This window comes from Adiantum capillus-veneris, chromosome 16 (assembly GCF_014529385.1).
Source record: "Adiantum capillus-veneris isolate H3 chromosome 16, ASM1452938v2, whole genome shotgun sequence".
NCBI classification, from domain to species: Eukaryota; Viridiplantae; Streptophyta; class Polypodiopsida; order Polypodiales; family Pteridaceae; genus Adiantum; species Adiantum capillus-veneris.
In genome coordinates, this window is record NC_140946.1 from 145,391,802 (window position 1) to 145,417,599 (window position 25,798).

A 25,798-nucleotide genomic window follows, 5' to 3' on the forward strand; every position below is an offset into this window, starting at 1 on the left:
GTATATGGCTTTGAAGGTTTTGGGTTTGGAGTAGTATCGAGGATAGACACGTCTAGAGCTTTTCTTTGGGCTCTTGTGAGGATCCCATATTGTTCTTTCACTTGTGGTAGGGTGTCGTGAAGGGAGACCACATGAGTGGAGGGTGGACGCTAAGGGTTTGAGATGACATATGTGTTGCTACCTTATTGATAGTATATGGATTTGAAGGTTTTGGGTTTGGAGTAGTATCGAGGATAGACACGTCTAGAGCTTTTCTTTGGGCTCTTGTGAGGATCCCATATTGTTCTCTCACTTGTGGCAGGGTGTCTTGAAGGGAGACTACATGAGTGGAGGGTGGAGGCTAAGGGTTTGAGATGACAGCTATCAATTTAATTGGAAAGATGAAGTCAGATTGGCTTGATGTAAAAGCATGTTCCTTGGGCAGCCCTTGAAATAAATGTTCTAATGAAGGCAATGATGACATGGAGGGGAGCCTTTGACATTGTAATGTAGAATGAGACGGTCGGCCGAAGGAGAGGGTGGAAGAGATGGTCGAGATCCGTGATCGACATTCTTGGAGATGGGAGTTGTATAAAATGCTTTGTGGTGCCATGGCAGTTTAGCATTAGCCTTGTAGAAACTCTGTGCAAATGGTAGTTGTATAGAAGCTTTGTGGTGCCATGGGCGGTTTAGCATTAGCGTTGTAGAAACTCTGTGCAGATGGAATATGTCACAAATGGGAGCGCATAGCCATATAAAATATATTTGGATAAATAGAATTTATCACTTAATACTGAAGCCAGAGGATATATAGAGAGAGCGAGAGAGATAGAGAGTGAGAAGATCGACACAGTACTGGGACCAGAAGATGGGCCGCGCCCCCCCCCCCCCCCCCTCCCCCTACTAGTATCTTTATTACCGAGGAGAAGTCTATACAAGCACTTGAACCGAACGTATTACCACGTTCGTTCTAGAATAAGACTTGATGGTTCTCGGAAGCCTCAGCTTCCATCCTTAGGGCAAAGCCCCATTCCTAGGAACTTCCATTCCTTATTATGAATCCTCGAGAATCTAAGTTCTCGCGTGTGGATCTCACCTTCTAGACTAGGGGCATGGCAGAGTCCTCTTCTTGCAGAACAACTCTGCTTTCTCGGACACGAAGTCCTTCCTTGGGAATCTCAAGTTCCTGATCTCGAGAGTCTGTCACTCTCAGATTCGTGAATCTACTTCCCAATCTTGGGCACGAAACCCTTGGGCTGATCTGGCTCTAGTTCCTCAGAGCGCTTTTCTCCTTCAGAGGCTCATGCCTTCCTCTGCTCCTTCTCCCTCGCGAAGAGGAAGTACACCTGCAAACAAACACTCAGAGATCATAACATGAAAACCTTACCTTCAAAGTCTCGACGCTCCAAACACAACTCGGTTCTCGAAAAGAAATTCCCCGGAAGAGATCTCTGCACAAAGAAACATATCTTCCAATCCTACATACAGAAGAGGTGTGTTCTCGGGTTCCTTCTCGTAAATCAGCCCCGTCAGCGTCGTTTATGGGCTGAAAACAGAGAAAAACAGCAACTTGTCGCGATAGAAACTCTCTCTGTAGGCACTTCTTCGCGAGGGAACTCGCGCATTGGGTTTTGGCGACATCCGGTACACTCGGGCAGCCATGGACAACACCGACGGCATGGTCTTTGGGGCTGAAAATCTGCAGCAGCATCTCCTTGTAGCTAGCGCTGACCTTTTTCTTCTCTAGCGCTGGCTGTTTTTCTTGCTGCGCTGGCTGCTTTTCCACTCCCCAGAGAGAGGGAGAGAAATGCGCTTTTAAAGCTCCTGGCAGCCGACAGGAATAGGGAGTTCCTCTTGCGTTTCTCAACAGGAATAGGGTAGGTGGGGCGCCTCAATCAGGGAGAGGGAGAGATCACTTTTTCTTCTGCCAGAAAGAGAGGGAAAGAGAAAGCGCTGGCTGATGTGCTGCTTTATTAGTCAGAGGCGGCCCATTTATTAAGTGGGCGGCTGGTCACTTTTAAAAAATGGTATGAACCTGCCCGAAAACTTAATAAAACCTTATAAGTTGAAAACAATGCTTATACAACACTTCCCAGGCGTCCTTGGATGCAATCACATGCACAGTTGCAATGCAGACATAGACTTCCTTGTGGGAAAGCATCTGCTTTCCTAAAAAGCAACCCGCTTTCTCAGAAATCATCCGTTTTTCCTCAAAGTTTCCTCCGAACCCATCTTCATTCAAGTGCTTGCTCATCCTTGTGCACAATTCTAACACAGTTCAGAATTTCCTTCCGACTATGGAATATTCCCTTTTCAATGCCCCCGTTACCCACCTTGTGACGCATCAGGAATACCCTCACCCAGTCCTTTCCTACCGAACTTACGGTACAATCTCCTTCAAGATGCTCTGTGTCACCCATCCTATGACGCATCAAAGATGTCCATTCCCGGATGGTCGGATACTTCTTCCCGATGCTCCCTGTCACCCATCCGATGTGACGCATCAGAAGTACCCGTTCCTGGTGGCCTTACAGATATTCCCGTTCACAGTGCTCCCGTCATTACTCTAAATGACGCACTAGAAATACTCTGTACTTAGATGTCTGTAGTGAGAAAAACCCTCTCACTTAAAATTTCAATAATTCACTTAGAATTATTTTTCTGTCAGATAAAGCCAATTTAGCAGTAGAATAGGGAGAAGAGCGAATAAGAGGATCGACACAGGATTGGGGACCAGAAGATGGGTTGGTCCCCCCTCCCCCCCTTTTTAAGAGTATTTTTGTTTATAAGGAGAATCTTATACAAGCATTAGAATCGGAGAAACGCTCCCTTCGAGGTCTTAGGCCCGATGGTACTTCCTTTTCAAGAACTCGAGAGATAGGTCTCTCTACCCAGTGATCCTCCAGTTTGATCTCAAAGCATAACCGCTTGGCAAACCGTCTTGGATTCCGTTTCGGGAATCCCTCGAGCATAGGCATAGGTCTCCTCGCTCATAACTCGAAGATAGAAAACTTGCAAAACACAAACACATTTGCAAACTTTGCAAAACGCTCATACAACACATCATCTATTGCTTCCGGTATGGAAAGCGACCTTCGAGTGAAAACTCACCTGATTCTCGCGATAGAATCTCCACGTGCTCTCACAACAGGGGCGCCTTGCAAACTGATGCAGATCTGGGGCACCGACGTGTGCTTTTATAGGCACTGGTGGCTGGCAGGAATAGGGGGACTGATTTGTGGGCACCTAGATTTGTTGGTTGCCAGAATAGAGGTTGACTTTCTTTTTGCAACTAAAAAAAGAGAGGACGATTTCCTATGCATAAATAGCAGAACAAAGGGGTGCTCAGTTTTTGATGAGTTTAAAACACAGTGACTACCCACTAATTATTTGGGCGGCTGGACACCTTTAAGAATGGTATGAACCTTCAAAACTCATAAGCTGAATTATGCTTAAGCATACACAACGCAGGCGTCCCTGGATGCAATCTCATGCACATATGCAATGCTGACATAGACTGCTTTATGGGAAAGCATCTGCTTTTCCTAAAAGCACTCAAAATGCAACTTGCTTTTTCATAAAGCAACTGCATTTCTTCAAAGCTACCCAGAACCCATCTTCATCCTCAGTCCGGATTTCCTACTCAAATCATGGAATATTCCCTTATTGATGCTCCTGTCACTCGTCATGTGACTGATTGGAAACTTCTATTACTCAATCTCTCATCCTTAGAATCTACAGAACAACTTCTTAGCGATGCTCTCTGTCACCCATCGAATGATGCATCAGAGATGCCCGTCCTTGACAGCTCATTCATTCTCATAGATCTACATTTCTAAGTTAACAGTTCTAATGTGCACAAATGCAAATATTCCTAATTTTATTAATTTGAAATTACTTGGAAAAATAAGAAATTAGCCATTTTGGCAACATCCCACTTTGAAGTACAAGGTTCTCCAACTCATCTAAAGCTTTTCTTGATAGTCTCCAAGGACAAAAGGAAGCACACAAAGCCCTCTATAGCATGTCATAGTCTGCAAAATGGTTCTTTGTGTAATGGATGTACCGCTTGTTTGCCATGGTGTCCAAGCTAGATGGGAATAGAACTAATTATGCATCTTCTTAGTTAAGACCCTGGCCTTTGCACAAGGACACCCCTATTTAGCATGTTATTGCATATAATGGAATGGATCAGAAGAATATTAAGAGCAAGGGATGAGTTTCGACAAGGGCAAGAAAGATAAACAATTCACAGAGTCTTCACTCTCAATCATTGAGAAGTATATGTTAAGAACACACATTGATCTTGCTTGTCATATGTCATGATGCACATAAGTTGGGATGGGTGCATCTTGTTCAAATGTCATCAAAGTCACCCGTGGACTCCACATGATGGTACATAATTCAGAAGGTTACCCAGATAATCTTGCTTTTCAAATTATTAACTTGGAACCAATGATACTAGTTCTCAAGAAGTTAGTTACCACACTCCCAAACATTTTTTAAGGAGAAGCTACCAAAATATTTTACTTAAATTTGAAAAGGAGCCAAAAGGTTTTTTGCCGTGAACACTACGTGCCTAACTCTTCTCTAATTACTTTCTTGAGGTATAGAACATGTGAATTGTCACAAACTGCTGACGTGTCGAAGTCTTGAAGAATGGAGCCAACTTACAGATGCCGGACGAGGGGCCTAAATCCTAAGAAGGACAAGTAACAGAAGACGAAGTCCTACCAACTTATGGGATCCCGTCCGATGGGGCCCCAAGTGCATAAAGGATTAAAATAAAGCAGGACCCACACACACAGAGATAGTAGTGTAGGAATTGATGACGTGGTGGATTTTCAAAAATTCCACCGACTGCTGACGTGGAATTGTACGGATTTTCGCTTTTCACGTTGGTAGTGCTAACATGGCAGGACTGTACGGATTTCTGTAAATTATGCTGTCAGCTTTTTGGCATTGCTTTTGGACCAGAAGCTTTTGAGTTTCAAGGCTTTTCATGTAAACTGCTTTTGGGGCCTAGGGCCTTTAAAGATGAGGCCATGGGCTCATTCTTGGGCATGCTTCTTGGAGAAGGTGCAGAGTCTGGTGTACCGGCTTGTACTGTGTTGATGCAATATAAAGAAATACCAAAAGGGGCGCCAAGGTTTGGGGCCAATACTCTTTGGGGTGGAATTCCGCCACTCTGTGTAGCGTGTCGTCTCTCTCTCTCTCTCTCTCTCTCTCAGTTCAGTTGTTATTGAAGTGCTAAAAGTCTGTGCTTTTCTATTGGCACGTGTTGCTCGTCTTGTGACAGTGGTATTAGAGCATCAGGCGTGTGCTTTTCTGAAAGCATACCGGTCCTACAAAAGAGCAGACAGAGCTATTGGAATTTGATTTGAGGTATCTTCGGCCTCCGATCCCGTACTTATTAGCCACTCCCACCCTTACTTCATTGCGCATCGGGCGCACTCCCGTCTTCACCGCTCATGTCGTACAGGGCATAAGCCATTAAGATCACTTGCAAGACAAGGATCCAAGATTTGTTTCGAGCTGTTGTTTTTCTCAGAGATAGTACCATGCAGATGTCTATAGCTACCAATCCGCACACTTCCAAGGACTTGGCAAGCTTTCAAGAAAAAAAATAATTTGTCCGAAGTTATATGGTTTCTAACATCTTCCTTCGGAGTGCAACTTCTGGTAGAGTGGGGTATCCTGAAATGCTTGCCATGGAAACCCTAGTAGATTATATCTTGAAATTTCTTGACATCTCTTAGTACATGTCTCTTCTCGAGTTGATAACCTTGGAGGCTAGGTGCGATTGCTATCTTGGGACTACCATCGCCGCCAAAGAAACACTGTCTGTCCAAGCTCTGATGGACCATACTGTGCTCGGCTACGACCTTATGGAATGAATCTAACCCTAATTTTTGGTGCAGGTTCTAGGATGGAAAGTCACCTGACTTTTTGAGCTCGGCTAATGTCGAGATTGCTTTTTAAGGTTGAATTTTGTTTGAGAACTTGTTTGGTGATCTTGTTTGAAATGGATGGTATCTGTTTTGAACCTGTTTTGGTGCCGATTTGAAATGTTTGACTTTGGTTTTAATACTGGTTTCAATGATTGGCGATTTTACTCCCGGGTGGAGGGTGAGAAATGATGTTTGAGAATGCTTGTTCATACTCATGGCCCGGACCCTTGTGGTTATTTGCGGGGGGAGTATCGAATGATTGAAAAGTGTTGTTTTTACTCATGGCCCACACCCTTGTGGTTATTTACGGGGGGAGTATTGTTGTTGTTACTCATGGCCCTGACCTGCATGGTTATTTATGGGGGGAGTATTAAGAAGTCTGAGCAGTGGTGACTCTCAGCATCTCCAAACGACGCAGGCTGCTGTCTGGGAGGCGTTTAGTTGTAAAAGGCCTCTATATCTCATGGCCCAGACCTTTTTAGGTTATTTGCGGGAGGAATGATGAGGGAGTCGTTGAACAGCTCATGGCTTGGACCTGGATGGTTATTTGCGGGGGGAGTGCGGCGGCTTTATGTTTCTATGTCTTGTAACATGCATATGTGAGCATTTGTGTTGCATTGTGATATGCCACCACTTAATATTCCTAATTGGATGAGATTGCCTGGGTATGTAATTTTGGTGCATCAAGACACCTGTGGAAGATCAGTGCGGTTTGGGTGTGATGGCTAATTTTACTACGTCGGAATATCAAGAGTTCCGATCTGGACGAAAGGAGAAGCCAACTACTTGATCAAACGAGCCGAAAGGAGAAGCTAACTCCTTAACAAAAAGAGCAAATTGATTGTCCCTCGGAATGACCCTCGGACATTTTTGAGCTAACTTGAGTTGTTTTGCAGATATGCTGTAATCGCGGATGATTACTCTTTCAAGAAGGGGAGATGTCACAAACTGTTGACGTGTCGAAGCCCTGAAGAATGGAGCCAACTTACAGATGCCGGCCGAGGGGCCTAAACCCTAAGAAGAACAAGTAACAAAAGAAGAAGTCGTAACAACTTATGGGGACCCCGTCCGATGGGGCCCCAAGTGACATAAAGGATTAAAATAAAGCAGGACCCACACACACACAGAGAAAAAAGCGTAGGAATTGATGGCATGGCAGATTTTTGGAAATTCCACTGACTGCTGACGTGGCAGAACTGTACGGATTTTCGCTTTTCATGTTGGCAGTGCTGATGTGGCAGGATTGTACGGATTTTCGTAAATTATGCTGACAGCTTTTTGGCATTGCTTTTGGACCAGAAGCTTTTGAGTTTGAAGGCTTTTCATGTAAACTGCTTTTGGGGCCTAGGGCCTTTTAATATGAGGCCATGGGCTCATTCTCGGGCATGCTTCCTGGAGAAGGTGCAGAGTCTGGAGTACCGGCTTGTACTGTGTTGATACATTATAAAGAAATACCGAAAGGGGCGCCAAGGTTTGGGGCCAATACTCTCTGGGGTGGAATTCCGCCACTCCGTGTCGCGTGTCGTCTCTCTCTCTCTCTCTCTCTCTCTCTCTCTCTCTCTCTCTCTCTCTGTCTCAGTTCGGTTGATATTGAAGTGCTAAAAGTCTCTTCTTTTCTACTGGCACGTGGTGCCCGTCTTGTGATAGAATACACACTCTTGCAAGGTGTCTGTCGCTTATACATGAATCCTATGTTTGCAGTCACGTTTGTAAAGATCGGTTGTAGAATTTTTCATTGAACGTAGAGACAAGGCCTTTCTCATTAAATGTAGAATTTTGATGAAATTAAAAATTCATTTATTCTTGATCTTTTCTCTAGTATATTATTCTTGATGCAAGTGTTTGCCTCAATCTGCTACCCTTTTATAATCTCAGCTCTTCTGTAGGTTCAATTGATGGAGAAGAATTATATTGAGACGATGGAAGCAAGAAAAAAGCAAGAATCGAAGGAGCTAGCCGTTCAAGAGGCGCTACATGCTACTCTTCAGGAATTAGAGAAAGTTTCTTCCCTTGTTCTTCCTCCTCTAAAAGAAACATTGAAGCAAAATGAGGTATGAGATTGAAGTTGACTTGTGCCACTTTTCATAACCACCCTCTAGGTTTGACATATGCTTTTCTGTTCTTTTTCTTTTCCATTTTTTGTTGTTTCTGCTGACAGTTTGAAATATACAACCTAAAGAGAAAACTTGTTCGTTTTGAAAAAAGAGCTCACAAAAATTCTAGGGAAGACAATGCGGTGGAGTTTCTGAAAGCAAAGCTGAAGGGAAAATTCTTTGGTCGTGTTATAGACCTTGCCATAATTAAAGGCAGCATGACAGTAGCAGTTAACTCCGTCATTTCTCATCTCATGAATACTTCAAAAACGTATGATTGAGACAGCGAATTTTTAAACTTCCTGCTTTTCGTAGTTCCTCTTGTTGTCAATGGAAGTTTGACGTATGAAATTGGAGGTAATACTTATTAGTTTTGGGACAAAAAGTTTCAAAAAAAGTAGAGGAGGCAGGAAAGAAAGGGCTACTTGAGAATTTGACAACAAATCTGAATGAAATGTTCTTGGTCGTGTTATAGACCTTGCCATGATTAAAGGCAGCATGGCAGTAGCAGTTAATGTTGTCAAGTATTACATAATGAATACTTTTATATGTATGATGTGCAACTACTTTTTGATATGTCCTCTGTCTCCTTGCAAAGTAGAAGCCCACCAAAATTTTATGGATACAGTATGACAAAGTCTAACCAGGTAATGAACTGTCTTTGGAAGGAGTAGCCAAATAAGTTGCATGCCACATATATTGCGCCAATTATTGTCCTTGAAGAGTAAGTTCAAACCCAGTTGTCTCTAATTGCCCTCCATCCTCGGAAGTTCATATGTGCTGAGCTTGCCAATAAGCCAGGTAGTCAATTCACAGCTGCAGCTCTTGGTCACATCTGCTTAATGGCATTTCATAGGAAAAACTAGAGGATTTCTTTGATGCACACTGGTATCAATGTATGGTTGTCCTCCTCATTGCTAATGGTACGCTGGATACGGTTGTTGTCATGAGACAATCATGTAGGGAAAGTCTGTTGTGCTCACTTGACAGTCCAAGGTGCGAGACTCCCTTTCAAATTAACAAGTATTGATTGGTTGTCACAAATCAGCCAAGTGAGGTGCATGACACAAATCAACCCTAGAAAGTGGGGTGCGCTTCTTTTTATAAGCCAAGGGATTGGACAAATGAAAAGCCAAAGCCATTTCTTGAAGACGACAAAGGCTTGAGTCTTGTGAAGATCAAGAAGGCTTTGAGCACTTGTGATGACGACTTGTATCGGCCATTCTTTTGCAATATAAACGAAATATTGCTCGTCTTTAGGGCCAACTCTTCTACAGAAGGAATTTCGCCTTCCTGTGCCACTAGATGAACTCACTCAGATACTAACAGAGACGCTCCATGATGCAGCATCAGAGGCATACCCCCACAACCAGCCTACACAGAGACGATTTGGGAGCATGCCCCAGAACAGTTGGTATGATGAGGAGTGTAGAGAGACGAGGATCAAATTACGGAGGAAGTGCTCATGGGTATTACCACACATAGACAGTCACGGATTATCTTTCGCCACCTAGTGCGACGAAAGAAAAGGGCTTATCTATCTCAGCTAGAGCGGGATCTGTATCCGCTATTTATAAGTCAGGACTTAGGTGAAGAATGGAGGCTATTCCACAAGCATTCACCACCACCAGCGGTCACCTCCACTGAGACATGGGGGGAATATGCCACATCTCTCTACACAGCATCAAGGCAACCACCTTTGCCGGACCCACTAGAGACATGCCCGGAGACATGTTCTTTCGTTACTGCCCAGAGGGTAAGGAAAGCCATTGACAGGATGAAGACAAGGAGAGCACATGATCATGATGGTCTGGTAGCAGAGCACTTTATCCATGCTAGAGATATGCTTGCAGAGCTCGTGGCTATGATGTTTAATCGAGCCATGTATGAAGGCTTCCCTGAGACTTGGAGGATGTCTACGATTGTGCCTATTTTCAAGTCAGGAGATCCCATGATTCGCGGGAATTATCACACCATTATGGTTGGTCACACATTAGCTAGGCTGTATGCATCCGTTCTTGAGCAGGAGATAAGTAGATGGGAAGAGCGAGAGGGCATAAGAGCACCAGGGCAAGCAGGTTTCAGGAGAGGTTTCTCCACTCTTGACCAGATTCTGACACTCAGAGCTATTATTGAGGAGGGTAGACACCATGGCAAGAGGATCTATTGTATCTTTGTGGATTTCCACAAAGCTTTTGACACAATGCCGAGAGCCAGACTTATACGCAGACTACAGGACATGGGTGTGCCTACATAGCTGATATGGGGTATTCTGGCTCTATACTGGACAATGATGGGGCGGGTACGCACCACTGAGGGAATGTCTGACATGGTCCACTTCACTACTGGAGTAAAGCAACGATGCCCCCTATCCCCGACTCTCTTTGGGATGTATGTGGATGAGTTTTTGGACTATGTAGAGCATCAGGGAGACGGTGGGGCTCAACTATCAGGGAAATGGATTCCGTTGTTACTATATGCTGATGATATTGTGCTGATTTCTGACTCTCCAGAGGGGATGCAGCGTGATTTGGATGCTTTGCATACATTTGCTCGTGACTGTGGATTGTCTGCTAACCTGGGGAAAACCAAGGTTATGGTGTTTAACACCACACCACAATGGGTCAGGAGGTCAGCACCCACATTTACGTATGGCCAGCAGGAGACTGTGGAGTACACAGATGCATATACTTATCTTGGGGTAGTCTTCGATGGACCGATATTTTCACTAAGGAGAGCATTAGAGACTAGACTGACGAGAGCATATGCAGCTTTGGGAGGATTGGAGAGGATGTGTTCGCAGGTTCAGTTTCAGGAACCGCGAACAAAGCTTTGCCTTTTTGACACTCTAGTGACTCCAGCTATGCTCTATGGAGTTCAGGTATGGGGACCCTCAGTAGACCACCATGGGAGATCTGGCAACACGGATGGATGGAGAGGTATGGAGAGGCCTTTGGTCTCTATGATCGCTCGGATGATTCGGGCTAAGGTCTCAGTGCCGCATGAGATTATCCGAGCCGAGCTAGCCCCCCCTGTGGTGGAGGCATTGACTAGATCAATATCCTTTATGCATGGTCTATGGGATCTTCCGAGGGACAGCTATGCTCGGCTTGCCCTGGAGTCATCTCGACAACTAGCTCTACAAGGCGATACAACATGTTGGTATGGGCAGATGACAACATGGTTTCAGTCGCATGGTTTCAACGTGGATAGATTGCCTCCGTTTCAATACTCCCTGGATACACCCTCCCTGTCTCTCACACGGACAGAGATCACCAGACTCATACGCTAGGATCTGATTCAGCTAGATACTAGGAGCACATCTGATTCAGCTAGATACTAGGAGCACATGGATACAGCCGACACAGGAGTTGGACACGAAGATGGCCTTCTACAGAGAGCATCTTCTTTAACTCACGGAGGACGGCTTTGTGACTAGGCTTGCATACATGGGTACACACTTATCTCATGGGATAAGATGCACTATCGAGCAAATACGCACATCCTCACATCAACTCAAGATCGAGACTTGCCGATTTTGAGGGGTGCCAGTAGGGGCCAGGATGTGTTACCTATGTAACTTAGAGCCAGAGACAGAGCTGGACTACACGAGTCATTGCCCGGCGTACTATGAGATACGCGGCCGCTTCCACTGCCTGTTTAGAGAAGGTTTCAGACCTTTTTCTAGAGTCATGAGAAACAAGGATCAGAGATGTCTCGGATTGTTCCTGCTAGAGCTGCGTAGACTTAGGGAGAGCTTGCTGAGGACATCAGGGGAAAGCGAGTCTCAGAGACGAATCACAGATTTCTTTACACCAGCCAGGGGAGAGCCAGAGGAGCAGTCATTACAGCAGATCTCAGAGCCCACACATACTAGAGGTACGCTACTGGACCGAGCCACTGAGCTAGGCAGATCTGTACGAGAGGGGTTGATGAGATCCGATAGCAACCGATGAGAGATTTCATCTGAAACCCCCCCCCCCGTATCTCGTCTCAATCCCGAATCAACCTCAGATTTACTTCCTTTCTCCTTAGTGTTTTAGTGTTCTAGTGTTAGTTCTTTGTACTTTGTAATTTCCGTACTCATACATGATATCAGATTCACCAATTGTAATTGTTTGGTCTCATAGGTCATTTTGGCCTTTCGAAGACATTAATACAACATTTCATTTCATTCATTTCTCTCTCTCTATTTTCAAGTAGAAGTGTTTGCTATTGTGATTCACCTTTTGTGCTTAATGTACATAAAGGTTTATCACAGCCAAGTTGATTGTTCTTTTACGAACAATCCGATCCATCCCACAGTAGCAAAGCACGATGGTTTCAGAGTCTACCTCTAACGAAAAAGATCTTGATGCGGCGATAAGGGAGTGGAAGGCAAACGAGCCACAATTTTGGCAAGGGCAACTCAAGAAAGATTGCCTGTAGCAGCAGAACGTTGAAGACAGAATGCCCGACTCAAGATGGGGTCAGACAGATTTATGAGAAGAAACTTCTTGCAGTAACTCATGCATTATCTACTTGGAAACATTACCTTCTTGGAGCTGATTTCATAGTTCATACTGATCATCAGAGTTTTAGATATTTCTTGTCACAACCGAAGCTGTCAAACAAGATGAGATGGGCAAATTTTTTGTCTCTCTTTCATTTTCAGATTGTTTATGTAGAGCAGAAGAAGAATGTGGTTGCAGATGCCTTATCTCGCAAACCACAAATTTCAGCATTCATTGCTATTTACCATCATGAGTTGGATGACATGCGACAACAATATGCTAGAGATCCCGATTTTCAGAGCATTTATGATAGCTTGGAGGATGGTGAGGCTGTTCCAAGTTATGCTCCTAAAGAAGGATTTTTTACGAAGACAACTAAGTTGTAATGTGTTACACGACAACTTAGACAGAAAGTGTTGATTGAATGTCATAGTCCACCTTTTTCAAGGCATTGTGGGATTGAGGCTACATTAAAAGTAGTAGATACTTACTTCTTTTGGCCTCAACTCTGGTAGATGTGGACACTTTTGTGCGTACATGCTTGGTATGGTAAAAAGTGACGTATGACAGACATAAAACACCAGGACTACTGCTATCTTTTCCGATTCCAGATCGAACATGGGAGAGTATTGCTATGGACTTTATTTTTTATCTTCCAAAGACACAGGGTGGGCATGATGGCATATGGGCTGTTGTAGACAGGTTCGGTAAGCAAGCTCATTTTATCCCTGTAAAGAAGACAATGAAAGCAGATATATGACAAAGTTGTTAATTACTCATATCTTTAGATACCATGGGATGCCTTCTTCTATTGTTTCAGATAAAGATCCTAGGATGACCAATCTGTTTTGGCGAGCTTTATGTGAGAATTTGGGAAGAAGTCTCAAGAAAAACATGAAAAGGCAGCCAATAAGCATCGCAGAGACATGCAGCTTAAAGAAAATGATTGGGTGCTACTCAAGTTTGAGAAAGCACGCCTCGGAAAGAAAAAGAGCAAAGAGAGGCTTTATCCAAAGCTGAGTATGAGATACTATGGTCCTTTCCAAATCAGTGAGCAAATCAATGATGTTGCTTTCAGATTGAAGCTGCCAGATCATTGGAAGATTCACAATGCTTTTCATGTGAGTCTTCTTTGTCCTTTTAAAGGACAAGTGCCAGAGGATATGACTGCTGACGAGCAATTTGAAGTTGAGGAAACATAGGAAATCCTTCAACCTGAACAGATATTGGCACACAAGGAAAGAAAGATTAAAGGAAAGCTAATCCGGAAATATTTGGTCAAGTTTTGGAATTAGCCAACCTTGGATGCCAAATGGATGGAGGAGGAGCATCCAATTATACTCATCAAATAATAAGAAATTAGAGTAAATCATTCTTGTTGCAACTTACATCAAAATACGTAGTGATGGCAGAGTGCTGTCAGCTCTACACCCTTGAAAGGATAACAACCAGTTAGTAAAAACCACTATCAATCATTTATGTTGATCTGTGACAAGAGAGTGGGGGAGCTCTCCTCTATGTAGCAGGTCCTACACCAGACTCAACGGTTGAATCATCCTGAACTCTTGGTGGCAAAGTAGGAGCCAATCCAAAATCCTGAAGGTAAAGCTCTAATAATTGAAGAGTATCTGCCAAGTTGAATGATTGCAGCATTCTATCTTGATGATGTACTAATTCATCACAACCATCCGTAAAGTTCGAGTTAGAACTGGATGTGATGATTAGTATGGATAAGTCTAGTGCATCAAAAGTTCCAAATTTTTGTTCCGAGAAAAAGATCCTTCTATTAGTTACTGAAACTGCCCATAGGGCTACAACCACCTCTTCAAGAGAGGGCTACAACAACCATGATGGGAGACTCTTCCAATGAAGAAACCAGCATATGTACAATGGGGCTAAATCAAGAAATGGGGGGAGGGAAAAGCCACACAGGTGGTCGGTAGTGCCATCAGAGTACACCCTGGACCATGGTGTAGAAAGGCCCAGGACGCCAAAGTGGAAGGAAAGCCTCCCTGCGCTCCCGCATGCGGTCGGAGCTGCCCTGTAGTCCCTCAAGCTGTCCTCTAAGAGTATGGATCAGCTCTAGCCAAAAATCGTGAACAATCTCTGGTGGTGCCACAGGGCGAGCCTCAAAGATGCGGAAGCAACGGGCCCGCCAGATGAACCAGAGTGTCAGGCCATTGATGAGCTCCCAACACTCCTCTCTCTCGCTGCACCACTCCTGTGGAGTAAGCTCTGTAGCAGGCTGGAGTGTAGGTCGCCCCTCCTGCATCACTATCATCCTGCTGGCGGAAGATAGCTCAAACTGAAGTGCCGGGCCCGTGAGGGTGGACCAAGCCGCTGCTCCCCAAGTGTATTGTCGAGCCGTGGAGAGAGCAGGCATCAGCCGAAGAACACGTAGCCACACCTGCTAGGCCGAGGGACAGACCCAAAGACAGTGACACTGACTCTCCACAAGATGGTCACAAGCTGCACATGTGGCCGAGAGACCACCATGCACTAGCTAGCTCCCAACTGCTGTAGCTCTATGTGCGACCAGCCAGTGAAATAAGGTGACTCGCCTTGGCTGTCTGGAGTCCCACAACCTCTCCTAGAAGGCTGCCAAGAACTCTGCTGTGAGACCCTCCTCCTGCCAATGAGGTGCTGCAGTGGGGCGGGCCTCTCTGTGTGCTGCTAGTATATGACGTCCCAGTCGAATAGTGTACTGAAAGAACGGGACACCTGGGTGGCCTGTAGAAGAGAAGGGGTCCCTCCAGAGCCACTCACCAGGATCCCACTGTACTCGTGCCAGTGGAAAACACTCCCAAGCCCACAACCTGCAGTGTCCAGTCTCAAGAGCTGCTTGGTCAGGATCTATGACACAAGTCCTTCCACAAATGCCCACTACTCGGATCCTCTGAAAACAACACTCTGCCACCTGCGGTAGGCGTCCCCCACCCTGAAGCTCGAAGAAAAGGGATGGAACAGACTCTGAGCAGGCCCTGACTGAGATGAGAACCTCCAGTCGTGTGAAGGCTCCCATCCACCTGGGTGCTACTGGCTCGAGAGGCGTCAGCCACTCAGTTGGAACTGCCTTTGAGATGTCCTGGCACATGCTCTGCACCCCTCTCATGCCCTGTAGCTGGAACCCCTGCATCTCCTCTGACAAGCCTGTGAACTCTTAACCAATCACCTAGAGAGCGCGCTGGACCTGCTGCCATGGGACCCCAGGAAACATGAGGCCGACTACCAACCACGTGGCCTCTCTGAGTGCTAACCATGGGGTTCCAAACAAGGGACTTCCGTAAGCGCTCCTCGGTACAAGTAGGTTGTCTCTGCTCCAGGCCTCGCCGCAAGAGCTCCGAAGATCGAAGCAAACTCATAGCGAAGCGGTCCTCCAGTCTCCTGCTCAAACCAACTCTGCGCATCTCTGTGAAGATCCATTTGGTCGAAGGTTGCTAGGGGCCTCCTGCCTGAGGCACCTTAGCATGAAGCCGTTGTAGCAAGAACTCCTTCCAGGGCTCCTCACCTGGAAGAAGTCCTCTGACGATCAACTTCCCAAGAAGGGCTCTGCTCTGCTGTGCTGGGTCAATGATCCCGAGCCCTCCCTCTGAACAAGAAAGAGTGATGACTTGAGCCACTTTGGCTCGGGCTATCTGAGTGTCACGTCCTGACCAAAGGAAGTTTCTGATCAGCCGCTCTACCTGGCTGATACAAGAACTCGAGAAGATCCAACAAGAAGTGATGTACCACATAGTCGCCAACGGGACCTGGTTGGCCACTACTACTCTGCCAGCCAAAAAAAGTCGTGCTGAGCTCCAATGTAACAGCTTTCTCCTGATAGACAGGAGAAGGGGAGCAATCTGCTGCTCGGGAGACAAGAACCAACCTGACAGCCCAAGTACCGAACTGCAGTCCCTGGGGAATCCACCTAAAACCCTTGCCTGGCATCCAATCGGGCACAGGAGCACTACCAACCGAGAAAGCCACTGTCTTTCTCCAGTTGATCAGTGCGCCGGATGCACAACAGAAGGTCTCTAGAGCCTGCTCACACCTGTGAAGGTTGGCCTCCTGGCCATCTAAGTACAAGGCTGAGTCGTCGGCAAACTCAGCGTCCAGTAGCTTATCTCCCCGGATAGTGAGTGCTAAGCCCCGTAGAACAACCTGCTGCGACACCAAAAACCTGCTCATCGCCTTCGCATAGAACAGAAAGAGGAAGGGGGCAAGAGGACAGCCCTGTCTGACCGAACGTGTGAGCATGAAGCGATCACCTCTAGCTCCTGCCAAAAGTACCTGACTGTGAGCCTATCTGTACAAGCTGACACCCCTCTGATCTAAGCATCTGAGAAGCCCATCCTGCATAGAGTCGTATGCCTTCTCAAAATCAAGAAGAAGAATCACTAGGTCCTCACCACGGAGCTCTGCTAGGGCAGAAGCCTCCCAAAAAGTAAAGATGTTGTCAAGGATACTGCGTTCCTTGACAAAACTTGTCTGAGTCCCATGTATAAGGCTCTCTAGGAGTGGTTGAATCCTCAAACTCAGAGCCTTGGCAAGAATTTTGCAGGCTGAGTTGAGGATGGTGATGGGGTGCCACTGTCGAATCTCATGCAAGGAGCCACCCTCCTTGGGAATGAGGTAGATCAGGCCCTCACTCATGCTTGTAGGCATCACTCCTGTGTGCAAAATGTACTGAAAAGCACTACAGTCATCTGGGCCAAGCAGGTCCCAGTACTCCAAGAAAAAACTTGGAGTCAGCCCATCTTCACCTGGACAGCTACCACGGGGGAGGGCCCTAAGAGCTGTGTGCAGCTCCTCAAGCTGAAGTGGTAGCTGAAGCCTCTGACGCATCTCCTCAGTCACAAGACAAGGCATCTGTGCCCAAACCTGCTCCCTGCATGCATCCTGACGCTCTGACTGGGGCTCTACAACCAGTAGCTCACGATAAAAGTCAGTAGCAACTGCACGCATATCCTCGGGGTCAGAAGCAATTGACCCGTCGGGCCTCCTCAACTGACTGACCTTGGCATGCGAATGCCGACGTCCCACTGCCTCAAAGAAAGCACCAATCACTCTGTCGCCCACTTGGGCCCACTGAGATGCCTGTGAGTGGGTGGAAAGCAAACTCATGCCGCCTCTCCGCTATGCTAACAACCTCCTGTCGAGCCTGCTGTAGCTCCTCCTCCAGCCAAGGACTCTCTGGATGCTGCTCCTGCATCCTCTATAAGGAAGCAAGGCCCCGTCTGAGACGCTACTCCTCCTCTCTCGCTGCAGCCCGGCGAGCCAGAGAGTCTTGGAGAAAGAAACGACTAATCTGAGCTAGGCCTGAGGCCACTCTGTCAGCAGGAGAATCCTGCCTATCCAAGCTCTCTATCCAGAGAGCCTCTACCCGCTCTCTGAGTGCTGAGTCCAACAAGACCCTCTCTGGGATGCGAAGTATCGTGCTCCCACTCCTTTGCCTGTCTGCCACTGTGAGGATCACTGGTGCATGTTCCGAGAAGGAAGTCCCTGCCAAAATGCCCACTGTCCCTCCCAAGTCACTGAAATCGTCACTAGTGTAGAAGCGATCTATCCGCAATAGATTCACTCCTCCCACTCTGTGGTCCGAACGAGAGAAGGCAAGGCTGTCTGGGGACCTCACAAAACTAGAGTGCTGCCAAACATCCGAGACCCTCAGACTCATACAAAACCTCTCCCAAGCTGCCAGCTCAACTCCATGCATAGTAGCATGGCTTCCACCAATCCTGTCAGAAGGGTCCTCCAACATGTTGAAGTCCCCTCCTATGCACCAGTGTTCTGCTTGCGGCAGAGACTCAACTATTTGTGACCAAAACTCTGCTCGAGCACTCGCCACATTGGACGCATAGATGTTCAGGAAGCCCACTTGGAAACCTTGAACCTACATAGTAATCCACTGAGCCCTGCCTAGCACAAAAATCCCTCTGCCCACAATGGCCTGCTGCAAAGAGTGCGCAATAGTCATACATACCCCACCTTGGATGCCTCCAGGTCCAAAAGCAGCTGACCAAAAAGTATCATATCGTCCACGCAAGAGCTGACCACAACGTCTAATGCGGCTCTCACAGAGATGGTGCTCTTGAAGCATAAGGAGATCAATCTCTCCTTCCACAAGGCAGCGCTGAAGCCCCTGACGCAGTCGGCCCCGCTGACGCTGAAACTAGGGCCCACCTAGTCCCTGCACTTTCCATGAGACGATCCTCATGGGGAGCGAGAGAGAACAGATGCTGCTGCAGCAGCTAGACGGGCTATCTTCGAGGCCGGCTTGGATGGGGAGTAATCTGCATCCGAACGTCCTCTAGATAGGCGTGACTGCAACGAGTGCCCGGCCCAAGCCCAAGCAGAGCGAGCCGTATGTAAAGCAACATTCTCTGTCCAGGAGTCCTCATGAATGTATACATAGCATGGCAAGCACTGTGTATCGGCAAAGAAGTAAACCACAATGTCTCTACATCCTGCTGAATCTGGAGGTGTCACCGCAAACTTGGCCAATGGCCACAAAGTCTGAAGCATGTCTGTAACTCCTAGTTCTCCCATGTGGTGGGAGAACTCTAGGACCTGTGTGTGTAACCATCCCAACACTGAGTCGAGAGTCCACTCTGTTTGGTCCCTGCCGCAAAGGGGAAATGAGAAGCCAACTGCTAAGTCCAAGGCCTCTGTCCCCCTAGCTGCAAGGAACAAAACATGGACCCCTGAAGCAGGCTGCCTCATGGTCTGCTAAGAGGTCGCCGAGAAAACGAGTGAAGTCGTAGTCGAAGAAGTCCCATCGGCACCGGATGTCAATGCTCGTCAGACCACGAGGGATAGTTGCAAGGGGACACGTTTGTACCTGTAGAGGGGGTCGCAAAAAAAGACAGGCCCTCTCTCGCCAAGCGACTCGTGGCAAAGGCGTTGCCAAGAGATCTCCTAGCAGCCGGAGAAGGCCCTGCCCTTTGGGTCGACTGTGGAACTGAAGCGGGAGGGGAGGGAGCGGTGGAGAAGAGGGGCGGGGGGGGAGCGACAGAGGTAAAGGGGCAGGGGGAAGAGGTGGTGGGAGCAGGAGGCGGGGGGGGGGGATGAGGAAGAGGGGGGGAACTCTGGGGGGGGGAGGGGCTGTCGAGGGTGCAGTTGGGTTGCTTGTTGGAGCAGGGACCTCATCCTGCTCAAGAGGACCAAACCGGTTCCCCGTGGGAACCCACTGTTGCTGAGTACGCGCCTGAGGACCACTCTGAGTGCCAGGCTGTCGCTGTGGCCCCTGTCGTCGTCAACCACGGACCTGCTGCCATCCCTCCTCCACTGGAGCCCCAGGCTCAGAAGGTGGCTCTGCATGTGTGCGCTGTCTTTGTCTGTGTCTGCTGGCCAGCCCTTGCAGGCTGGGGCTGAGGCTGTGGTGTAGGTCGAGGCCTCCTTCGTGGAAAACAGACCTTCGCTAGATGACTCATCTGTCGACAAATGAAGCACTGGTCCGGGAGGCCCGAATACCCCACACTCTGTCTAAACCAACCCCCACTCACCCGAGGCAGAAGAATAACCTTCGGGAGCGTGTGAGTGTCTCTGACCAAAACGCAAACTGAAAGAATGCCAGCCGCCTTGGCAGCTACTGAGGCTGTCGTGCGAGGTGTCTCCACGACCGTCCCTATGGCTGAGCCGATCCTGGACAATAGTGGTAAGTACTCCCTCCGCAAACTTGGAAAGCAGACGGAGATGGGATGTCTGCCTCCTCTATTAGAACATTCGAAGCAGGGTCGAAACCATGTCTCCATTGTCGAAAGTGGGCTCGTGCTGCACGGATGGTCAACGGACTCATGGCGATGACCTTGGACGCCATCTGTACGTCCAAGATCTTGCCCACCTCTGCGAGAAGGCGGGCCTGGAGAAGGTCACGTAGCACTCCTCTGCTAGGTCAGGTGCCGAGAATCTTGCAGATGACAGAAGTCGCCTGCAAGCGCTCTACCTCTGCGGCTAGGCTTGCTTGCTCTGTCGACGAAAGAGCAAGTCGAATGGTGGGCTTAGCGGGGTCGCGAGGGGGCTTCGGACGAGTCCCTCTGTGGCGGAGTTGGAGCTTCCATCTGTGTCTACTGCTGTGGCGAGGAGGCGGACGGTGAAGAGACTCTGCAACCGAGCGCGTCGAGCACATCCAAAGAAGAAGTGCTGCTAGAGCCAAATGCAAGAATCTTTGGGAAAGAAGAAGACGCGGGGGGGCGGGGGGAGAGCGGATAAGGAGGGCAAAGTGTGGGATCACAAAATGCAGCGGGCGGGGGGGAAGGCGGCATGAAAGGGGGGCAGCAGGCGGCCTGGGGGACGGCGCGAGCAAGGGGCAGCGGGCTGGAACGCGCAGCAGGGGGGCGGGCGGGCTGGGCTGCCGCACGCAAGGGCAGGCTGGGGCGGGAGGCAGCGTGAGGGCAGGCGGGAGCTGGGGGCAGCGTGAGTGCAACGAGAGAAGGGGGGGGGGGGGGGGGGGGGGGGGGGGGGCGTTCAGCAGTAGTGAGCAGCGTCGGTCTCAATCTCAAAAGTTTCAATTTGGATGAGATAAACTGGGTATGTGCTTTTAGTGCATCAAGACATCCGTCAAAGATCGGTGAGATCTGGATGTGATGGCTAATATTGCTACTCTAGGATGTCAATGGTTCTAATGAGGATGAGATGGTTGGATAGAAATCTGATTGATTCTAGTGCATCAAAGACATACGTGGAGTTCAAGATAAGAACTAGATGTGATGACTAGTCTGATTGATTCTATTGCATATGGAGTATGTGAGAGTTCGAGAATGAACTAGATAGTTATGCCTAGATACATGTGATGCATGCCATGTGGTTTGTACCATTCATGCATGTACATGATTGATTGACTAATTAATAAATATTATTGTGCTACCCTTGTTCTGTTTTGCAGATGTAATCAAGGACGATTACTATTTTTTTCAACAGGGGGTATGTCACAAATCAGCCAAGTGAGGTGCATAACACAAATCAACCCTAGAAAGTGGGGTGCCCTTCTTTTTTTTAAGCCAAGGGATTGGACAAATGAAAAGCCAAAGGTTAGACAAATGAAAAGCCAAAGGTTAGACAAATGAAAAGCCAAAGGTCGGATAAATGAAAAGCCAAAGGTCGGACAATTGAAAAGCCAAGGGTCAAAGGCATACAAAAGGCTAGGCTTTTACCTATATAAAGACCTCTTGAGGGAATTTGTGGGGATCATTAGTTTTTGGGCGATCTCTCTCTTTGAGCATTTCTTGAAGACGACAAAGGCTTGAGTCTTGTGAAGATAAAGAAGGCTTTGAGTACTTGTGACAACAACTTGTATTGGTCATTTTTTGCAATATAAAAGAAATAACCTTCGGGGGCGCTCGTTTTCTAGGGAAGGAATTTCCCCTTCTTGTGTCTCATATTTGGTCTCTTGGGATAGCTTCCTACGACGTTAAGACAATCTTCTTCTTCTTCTTCTCTCTCTCTCTCTCTCTCTCTCTCTCTCTCTCTCTCTCTCTCTCTCTCTTCAAGTAGAAGTGTTTGCTATTGTGATTCACCTTCTGTGCTTAACGTACGTAAAGGTTTCATGGTCGTTGTCAAACCCTTACTGACTGACCATTGTATTAGTTTCGTTGATCATGCAAGTTGTAGCAGAAATATGTATGTGCGCTCTTGAGTGTCGTGGGTTGCTTCTGTGCAGTATGCAAGACGCCTCACTTGACAAAACCTAAATGATATTTATCACATAGATACAAGATGAACAACAAGATTAACAAGTATAACAATGAATAGCTCACTGGTACAAATAAAGACAAACAACATACCTGATATCAAATAGATTAGTGCCTGGTTGGCAGCACACTCAGCTCGGTAGAAGTGCAATTCTGATTGTGTAAAACTAGACTTAAGAATTTGTTCTTTTAGAAGTTGTTGTGTGACGTTTGATTTCTAGGATCAAGTTTTTAAGATGTCTTATCCTTTCTTGTTTAAAATAGAGTACTTGTTTTAAGTTTTAACCAATTAAGCTGCGTCAACTTCTTTTACGCATGCCTTTTCTAAAAACATTTTTAAGTTAATAATGTTTTGTTTTATCTAGCTTTGTTTCGTAGCAAATAAAGTGTATTAGTTTTTTCTTTTTTTCTTTTCTTGTGTCCCTTGCTTTTATGGTTTTATGAGTGCTTTATTCCCTCTTATAATTTGTGAGTCCAAACTATTTTGAACTTATGAAGTTATATATACAGACTCTTGTCTTGACTAGACCGTGTAGATCGGGTAGATTGTCTAGGCTACATCTCCCCTAACATGAGGCTACACTGTACAAAAAGAGGGAGACTCTCCCAACATGGGTGATCGATGTGAAGGATCTTTACAACCGTTCATAGTAATGGGGTCCAAGCTAGCAAATCGTATTTATTCCATACTTCCTTACTCAAACGTAAGGAAAAAACTATGCTACTATGTGCTAGCCAAAACTACCACTGTCACTTTTTTGCGATGGAGTTCAAAAATCCGAGAGGAATTGAGTTAAGAGCCCTTGATGTGACATTGTCGCCAATGCTGCCGTTGCCGGTTCTATCCATCCATCAAGATTGGCTGCCCAAGCTGCACAATGTATTTGGAAAAAGGAACCCCAGGTGGTCGAGAGGGGTAGTAGGATCCCTATACAGCCATTTTCTTTCATCCCACTGTACTAGAGCTCATAGCCATGGAGTTTTGAAACAGGATTTTTCAAAGCGGGTTTTGGGGGTTTCAATCCATGTCTAAACGCCATCCGAGAGGTTTTGTAAAACAACTCAAGTTAAATGCGGACATATATACATGAACGCTCAATGTTTATGTGCATTGCACAACATGTCAAAGTAGGATATATTTTAGGTGTGATGTGCTGGAGTACTAATGGCTTACTTGAAACTTAAAAACTTCAATTAGAATAGATGGGAACCACACAAATGAACATCTTTGTCTACAAAGAAACGCAAAGTTTTAGAACCGATTTCCCAAGACCTTTTGTGGAAGAAACGGATCCTAGGCAACTATGGTTGAGCTAGAGGCCGAGCCCTGAAAAGGCCCATAAAAAACCTCCAGTCCCCTTTGACTCCTACCTCTAGATTAAGAATCCACTGACGATGTGCTGTTGCCAAAACTCTGATCCTCTGGAACATGCACTTCATTTCTCCAAACGCGAGAGAGCCGTCCCTTCTGCACCTCAAAGTAAAAGCACTTACCTCGTGTGTACATGCTTTGACTGCAATCAACTGTAGTGTGGATAGTGTGTCGTGCTCTCTACAGTGGGTGCTGCTCAATGCACTGTGCGTGACATCTCACTCAAACAGAATGAAAACACAGAAAACAATAGATAACAACAAATTAACACAGAGACACAGCAGCAGACCAGAACATATGGACTCGACTATCTCAAAGGAACCAATACAAACTCTGGCGTGGTAGCACACGCAGCTCCAGTCCAGAACTCACGGGTACAATGGGGGTGTCAAGGCTCAGATGTGCAGGTTGACGACGTTGGACCATATATGAAGAAGATGATCGTGATGACTCAGCTGCTACCACTCATATGTACCAACATAAAGAGCCACCAACGTCTCATAAATGTCAGCAATCTAAGTCTATCCCCAATATGAGTGGTGATGGTGACTTGGCCATGATGTCCACTAGACCATCGTCCGTATCCCTTCCCTGCCACGGGTCACTACCAGCCTAGAGAGTCTGTCCAGTGTGCACCAGACTAGACCAACTGTACTAATTGTGTGTCCTGTGAAAGTGACACTATAGCCTGCTACAGGTTGTTTGCTCGCCACAAGACCGCTCACCGTCTTGGTGAGAGGAATACTGGAAAACTGTGAAAGAAAACCACTAGGTACTGCATCTGTACAATGGTGAGCTCCTGATTCTGTCATCCAAGAGATAAGAGTTGTGGCCACTGCTACACCCAAAGTATCAGACTCTGGAGGTGGAGCCATCAGATCGATGAGAAAACTGTGGACTCTATAAGTGCTCTCCACAAACAGACTCTCAGTGAAAGGAGCAGCCACCTGCTGCTCGGTGGATGGGAGTACCTGGCCTGAAGTGTACTGAGGCCGTCGACTCGCACACCCATGTCGATGTGCGCTTGCAAAGCCGTCACAAGGAGCCGTCTGTGAGGATGACATGTGTGGTAAGGAGCCAAAGGTGCCAGGCTGCTGAAATCCGTGAGGGTAGTAGTCAAATTGCTGCTGTGATGGAGCACCTCCCCAAAACTGTCGATGGCTGTGCTCTCCATATCCCATGGGCGTCTGTACTGATCTAGCGGGACGAGCGCACCCATATCCCATGGTAGCCTGAGGCTGCTGCTGAAACCCCATGCCCCCCTAGACTAGCATGTCCCGAAATCCTTGCATTTGAGCTTTGAGGTCATCAATTATCTGGGACTTTACATGCAAAGCCTGACGCAGGGCGAAAATGGTAGCATCTCTATCAGCAATGGCACTCTCTGCAACTCGCAAGCAGCCTTCCATGGCCGCATATGTGGCTGAGTGCTTTTGGTGGGTAGCTGCTAATTTCTCGGCACCAAGTTCAATTATTGCAATAGCATTTTTTGACTCCTGCACGTTCTCTTCAGAGATTCTAAACAATGAGGTAGAGTCTCTTCCACTGGAAGAAAAATCAGTACCACCTGGAGGTGTAGAGTGCCCAAGAGGCACTGCAGTTGAGGTCGGGGTGATAGTAGGAGTAGGGTGCCCAAGAGGCACTGCAGTGGATGTTGGGGTGATAGTGGTAGCAGGTTCAATGGGTGAGCTGGAGATGAGAGAGAATGACGAGGGTACCACAGGTGCTGAGAAGGGTGTGGTAACAGTGGCAGGAGTATAGACGGGAGCAGTAGGGAGAGGTACCTGGGGGAGAGAGATCGCCTCAGTAACAGGAGTGGGTGTACCAAGAACAGCGGAGCTCCCGACGGCCTCCGGCACTGTAGAGACGGGGACGGAGGTAGAAGAAGGACGTCGTGGAGGATGCGTCATCCGAGTCTGGCTCTCTGAAAATGGCAAAGGTCGTAGTGTCTTTGCCGTATCTTTTACCACTTTGACTCTTTTCTTTTGTTTCCTATCATCTGTGCCAAGAGACTTTCTTTTTGCTTGCAATGGCAATGCTGCATCCTCATCCACTTCAAGAGGGTTGATGTGGATGTTTATCACCCAAGCCAACAGTGGCGCGGCAAAATATTGGAAGCTAGATTGAGGTGATTGCACTTGTGCTCTAAAACTTTTCGCCCTAGTCTGCAATGATGTAAAGAGGATCTGATGAAACCCGCAAGGTATGTTCTTGATTAAACACTAAAGACCATCACATT

The 25,798-nt window shown here is 47.1% G+C and overlaps 1 protein-coding gene across 3 annotated transcripts in view; it reads left to right on the plus strand.

Moving 5' to 3' along the window:
* The window catches only part of LOC147440014 (structural maintenance of chromosomes protein 4-like), a 109,976-nt gene that overhangs the window by 67,096 nt on the left and 17,082 nt on the right, over positions 1 to 25,798 (plus strand). For all 3 annotated transcript variants that reach the window (XM_086485707.1, XM_086485706.1, XM_086485708.1), the window contains 2 exons: positions 7,817 to 7,981; positions 8,089 to 8,294. In XM_086485707.1, the coding sequence (XP_086341833.1) occupies positions 7,817 to 7,981; positions 8,089 to 8,294 (371 nt within the window). The remainder of the gene's footprint in view (positions 1 to 7,816; positions 7,982 to 8,088; positions 8,295 to 25,798) is intronic.